At 56.2% G+C, this 6,013-nt stretch overlaps 1 protein-coding gene across 1 annotated transcript; it reads left to right on the forward strand.

The window, feature by feature from the left end:
- Window positions 1-1,645: 1,645 nt before the first annotated feature.
- Window positions 1,646-3,843, forward strand: LOC140259433 (uncharacterized). The gene is made up of 2 exons (XM_072350727.1): window positions 1,646-2,862; window positions 3,724-3,843. The coding sequence occupies exons 1-2, from the start codon at window positions 1,773-1,775 to the stop codon at window positions 3,798-3,800; spliced, it is 1,167 nt and encodes a 388-aa protein (XP_072206828.1). The 5' UTR covers window positions 1,646-1,772; the 3' UTR covers window positions 3,801-3,843.
- The last annotated feature ends 2,170 nt before the right edge of the window (window positions 3,844-6,013 follow it).

The following is a 6,013-nucleotide window of genomic DNA, read 5'->3' on the forward strand; positions in this document are numbered from 1 at the left end:
ACATACAGGCTTTGCAGCGTTTTTGGAGGTGCAGAAAGGACGGGCTGGGCTGTATCCTTATGGTGCTGCGAGGATGCAGGGTTAGCGGCACACAGGTAAACAGTGACATCTTCCTCCTGATGCAGCTCCCTGGCTGTGAGGAGCTGCCCCGGGGTCCCCTCCAAGAGGAAAACCTCCTCCCTGCTCCACACAAGCAGCTTCTTCCCCAGCACCCACCACGTTTTTGCCTTTAAAGGCAAACAGAGAGCGGTGCCGCGCGCCTGCGAGGAGCTGGGTGCTGCCCGCTGCTGTTCTCGCTCTGGGAGCTGCATCAGGAGGAAGATGTCAGTGTTTACCTTGGCAGGGAAGCAAAGCGCAGGGCTGGAGGTGCTCTCTGGCTTTGGCACACTGTGCTGAGTGCCTCAATGAGTCTTTAACCCCCACCAGAAATGGGTGCTTTGGGGAGAGGGTTGTTCTGCATCGCGTTTGCTGCAGGCTGGTGAGGTGCTGATGTGTGCGTGCGGAGCTCACCGGCAGGGAAGGAAGCTGGTGGCATCTCCACGGCAGCGCTTTGCACGCACAAAGTTGTGCACTGGGAGTGGAGGTGAGTTTGTTCCTCTTCGGATCGAGAGTCACTTCTGACAGAGCCGCGCTCGCTGTGGTCGGTGCTGCATCCTGTTGGGGTGTTGCTATGGCAAAGCCACATCTGCAGTGACGTGAGGACCTGGCAGCTCTCAGACTTCTCAGCGTGTTCTGCCCCAACGCATCCTTTACACAGGGACTGATTCTCCTTTTAGCCCCTTGTGCCCCTCACTGTCCTGCAGGCAGAGCTGGGGAGCAGCGTTGTGCCTCCATTGGGCATCTCCCATGGGCTGGAGCTGAGCCCAAAGCTCAGGCTGAAGTCTCTTATCTGTAGGAGAGAGAAAGTAATGAGTTTGGTTTTGGTATGGGGGGGAACCATGCTCTGCCATGTCCCTGTGAAGGGCTGTGAGGAGTGGGGGAGCAGCACCAGCTCGGTGCCCTTTGGGCCAATTTGGGAGTTTTTCTGCATCTCATACAGGGATCCCGCCCCAGGGCAGCACTGCACCATAAAAGGCAAAGCACTGGGGAAGCGCTGGGATGGAGCCCGGTGCCAGGCACCCGCTCCCCCCCGTGGCTGAGCTCCCAGAGCCCGCTTGGCAACGGTGACCACATCCAAAGGGGAGAACTTTGAGCTCACAGCAGTGTTTAGAGAAGCACCCGGTACATCCGTAGGGATTTTTGCTAAGTTATGCCTTGGAATCTCCTATAGGAATCTTGTTTCTGAGCGTGGCTGCCGTTGGGCTCCGCTGTTCATGATGCCATAGAAACTCCCTTAGCCCTGATCCATCCCTGCGCTCACTGCAGCCGGCCCGGCCCTCCTGGGGGCCCTGCGCCAGCAGTGCTGCGTCCCAGCGAGCAGCAGGCGGGCGGCAGCTGCGGGTTGAGCCTGGAGCTCCTGCTGAAGGGTGACCCTGCCCCAGCGGTGGGCCTGACCCCAAATCACTGAGAGCAGAGGGGAGCGAGGAGCTGTGACTGCTGGGGAAAAGAGGACAGAGCCTGAAGGAGGATGCGGAGGGAGTGCTGCTCATAAAGCGCCATGGGGCAGCACGTGGTGCGGTGATGGGCACCGCACACAGAGTGACCCCAGGCCCTGCGCTAGGAGCCGTGCCATGCCAGCGGGCAGCCCTCGGCCACGAGGCTGAGAAGCCCCCGCAACGCCAGCACTGAGCAAGGAGAAGGCAGTGAGCTGTGGTGGAAGCGAGGCGCTGGGCATGGCAGCTTCCACCTGGCAGTCCTGTGGATATTTACGGGATGACACAAGCCAGGCACGAGGCACAGACTGCGCCACGTCCCGGGGAGGTTCTGCAGTAGCACGCCAGGAGTGCAGCCCGCAGCCTCGTCAGCAGGGCCTGGGTGCCACGATCCGGGCACACGGCCCCACCATGAGCTCCGCGGGGATGGAAGGAGAAAGCCCTCCGAAGGTGTATGAGATGCAGGTGGGGCAGCGGCGGGCTGGCAGCGGGCGCACGGTGAGGCCGGTGGTTTACAGGCTGGAAGAGAGCGAGTATCGGCGGCTGCTGAAGGAGGCAGAAGAAAGCCCCGAGGAGGACTGGGAGCCTGAGAACCAGGGGCTCGGACAGCAGGAGGGCTGCCCAGGGAATGGGGTGACGGCGAGCCCCAGGCTCCATCGGATTGATGTGCTGCGGGGAGCCCCGCTGATCCGCTCGTACTCAGAGGGCAGCGTGGAGCTGCGGGTGGGGAGCAAAGCGCCGGGCTGCCCCACGGAAGGTGGCAAACCCCGCGTCCCAGCCAGATCAGACAGCTTCGAGCTGATGGATTACATCCTGCAGAGCAGGCAGGAGGCGGGGGCACCGCTGTCCCACAGCCCCCGAGATGGATTCATGCAGGTGTTGGGCTTTGCGCCGTGCCAGAACGGAGAGGATGGGCAGCTCGCAAAGAGCCGTGCAGCGAGAGATGCTGGGAAGCTCACGAGGCAGAACAGCACCCAGGTGGCAGAGAGCAGGGAATGGCTTGGAGCAGACATGGATATGGAGATGCTGGAGTCATACAGCCAGAAAAAATCACCTCCGGCCCCACCGGTCAGGTCACACAGTAAGGAGAGCCTGGCGCTGAGCATGAGCAAGACCGTAGCACTGAGCGAGGCGCTGCTGGAGCCCTGCAGCCCTGCGACCCGGCCGGGGGGGAAGGAGCCAACAGGAGGGGGCCTGAAGGAGCAGGGGAGGAAGAGCGAGGAGGAGGAGGAAGAGGAGGAGGAGAAAGTGCTGAAAGTCGCCGATGCCAAGAAAACCTTCGAGAAGGCGAAAGCGGAGGGGAAGGCAGCGGTTAGCAGCGCACGGAAAGGTGAGCGGGGCAGCAGGGGGAGTGGGGCACAGCTCTGCTAAGTGGGCAGAAAGGGGTCAGTGGGGTCAGGGGCTGCGGGGCACAGCTGAGTCCTGCAGAGCTGGGGTTGTATCGGGGATGGATTATTCTGACGGGTGCCAGTGGAGCTGCTGTGTGAGGTGGGGCTTTGCTGTGTCATGGCTCTCCCGGAGCCCTTGGTGCAATTAGTAAATGAGTGCCAAGCCCAGCTCGGATGCTTTTCATGAACAGATCTAACACAGGAGAGACTGCATGGTACTTCTTCACGCTTTCACTTGTGCTTCTTTGCCTCTCTGCACACCGGGCCGTCCGACAGCAGTTTAATTACGGTGTAACGAGGAGGTGTTGTCATCCTTGGGTTCTTTTTTTTCCTGCTCTGGGACTTGGCTGGGTGAGTTCATGACATCAGTTGGAAGCCGTCCCTCTGCAGAGCTGTGAATAAGCGAGCTCTGCTGGGATTTTAACGGTGAAACAGAAACAGGGAGAGGTTAGAGATGAGTGTGCTTGAGGACGTGATGGTGAAGCTGCACCTTTGGTCTACTGACAGTTTGCGATTGGGGATTTCCTTATAAAGGAAAATAAATGTCAGGGCGCAGGAAATCTGTGCTGCTTTGGAATGGATTGATGCCGTTACTTAAAAGCCAAGGGCAAGTTATCCCACAGGGCCGGGTGCTCCATAGGGGCAATCACACTGAGAGCAGATCCCTCCCGGGGTGATATGGAACAATTCTGTTCCTGCAGCCCATTGAGCAAACCTGCTGCCCACGCCTCACGCTGCACAAGGACATCTCGCTTCCGTGTACCGCTGTGTGATGCCTGTCTTATTACCTCTGATTTTTCCAGCACCTTTGGCCCAACTTGATCCTAGACAGCAGGGAGAGAAACAGAACGAGATGGCAAAAGGCTTCCAAACTGGTTGACTAATGAGGACAAGACTGGGCTGTGGGATGACACGGAGACCCGCACGCAGCCCCGCTCACAGCCCCGCTCACTCCATGCTGCCTGCCTGACTTTTTTTTTCCCTGCTATTCAGAACGATAGGAAGTGTCAGTCCTGGGATATCCGTGTTGTGAATAAAATACAGCTTGCTTTTTTCATTACTGCTATTATTGTGTGTGTGTGTGTGTGTGTGTGTGTGTGTGTGTGTGTGTGTGTGTGTGTGTGTGTGTGTGTTCAGCTCTCTTGTCTCTCTCCCATAGTCAGTCATCTGGCGTAGCGCAGATAGCGCTCATCCCATCTGTTGTAACCAATTGCTTCGTGGTTATTCGGTGCCCCAATAGTTTAGTTGAGGTGTGGGGACCACCAGCCTTTCATTGCAAGAGAAATGAAGAAAAGGGAAAAGATGTTATTATTGCATGATTGTAGAATGGTTGGAGTCGGAAGGGACACCCAAAGGCCATCTGTTCCCACTGCCTGCAGTGCTCAGGGACACCCACAGCTCCATCAGTGCTCACAGCCCCGTCCCCTGACCGTGGGCATCCCCAGGTCCAGGCCCTGAATGGAGAAGGAAGATCAAAGATGAGCTTGGGTTGATCTAAAGATCAGCTCTCTGTAGCAGCACGTATTTCTGTGCCTTTCCTATGGGGCGGTTGGAACGGATGGCTGTGACATCTACATTGCTACGCGTAACAAGCGTGAGAGTGTGCGTACGTAGTAATAGATGTGCCTTATGAACTGTGCGTTAAATCATTCACAGCAGCAGTATGAATTATAGATAATGCCATGGCCTAAAGCAGGGATGGGGGGCTGTGCAGAGGTGGGCAGAGCTGTACTAAAACCAGGGGGCTCCAGCTCTCACCCCTGCTTTAACTCACACCTTCACCTTTCCTTCTGTCCGCATCACTGACGTGCTCTCACATTTCTCCCTTTCCCAACCTGATGGAACACATTGCTCATGTCAGCTTTGCTCTGTAATTCCACAGCTCCCCTTTCTGGCCGAGGACTGAATAAAAGGGATTTGCTTGCTTGGTCCCAAGGTCTGAAAGCTGAGCTGGGATGGGTGGGCCAGCACCAAGGAATGCCTTACAAAGCACCACAGTCTGACTGCTCTGGGTGGTCATTGAGGCATCCCTTAAAAATAAGGCTTGTGCAATGGGCCAGAGCTGCCCTTGGCAACCTTGAGAAGTCCGAAGGCTTCAAGGGATACGGTGGACACAAAGGTCCTGGAAAAGTCATATAGTTGGGATGCCCGCAGTCCCAAACTCTCCTGCCTGGTGTATTTGGTGTGACTTAGCAGCTAAACTGCCAAAAGCAGGACTTGCCGACCTCTCTAAACCCTCCGTAAGCCGTTTCCCTTCATTCAGAATACATTTAGCCACCAGGATTTCAGCAAATTGAAATGCTTGTAACAAATGCATCCCCCAAGTGACTTCCTAAAGACTGCGTGGCTGGGCCGTGTCCATCGGGGATGGTTCTGCCCTGCCCTTAGGAGCACTGCTCCGGCCCCCATGGAGCCAGCAGGCTGTCTGTGCCACCCTATTTTCCATGTTCTAACGTCTCATTTATAGCTTAAGCTCTTATTCTCTCAGTGGGATGCCCAGGGGAAATGCACTACTGAGGTTTGCTTCTGATGCTGCAGCCGTGCTGCCAGCAAAGTGATTTTGCAGCAGTGCTGAGAGCCACGGCTCTGAGCAGCCGATGAGGAGCGATGCCCCAAAGCTTTGCAAATAGCCCACGTGCCTCCTGGTGTTGCTTTCTTCACCTTTTCTGAACTAGAACGAGCATTGCTGCTCCGGCAAGGAATGTTGAATGTGTTACTTATAAGGCGTGTCGGCATCGCCGCCGCCGTGATTTATTGCACCGATGGAACTGATGCATATTTGCAAGCAAGCTAAATTTAGCTGCTGACCTAAGTTCCAGAGATGGGAGTCTGGAGACAAGGGGCTGTTTCCGTATAAAGGCTGTGAGACGGACCGGGCTGCAGTTTGTGCATCCTTGTAGCAGAGGACAAGATAGGTGAGATGGCTGAGAGCAGCGGAAGGTAGTTGTGCATTAATCCCGAGGGGTTCTTGTTTTCCTCTCTAACACTGAATGACTGGGAGTGGTAGAGCTCCTAAAACAGAGGGCCAAACTTTGTTGTCGGATCCCTTTATAGCTGCAAGGATTTGGTTAATTGGATCTTTTCCTTTAGGAA

This window comes from Excalfactoria chinensis, chromosome 16 (assembly GCF_039878825.1).
Source record: "Excalfactoria chinensis isolate bCotChi1 chromosome 16, bCotChi1.hap2, whole genome shotgun sequence".
NCBI classification, from domain to species: domain Eukaryota; kingdom Metazoa; phylum Chordata; class Aves; order Galliformes; family Phasianidae; genus Excalfactoria; species Excalfactoria chinensis.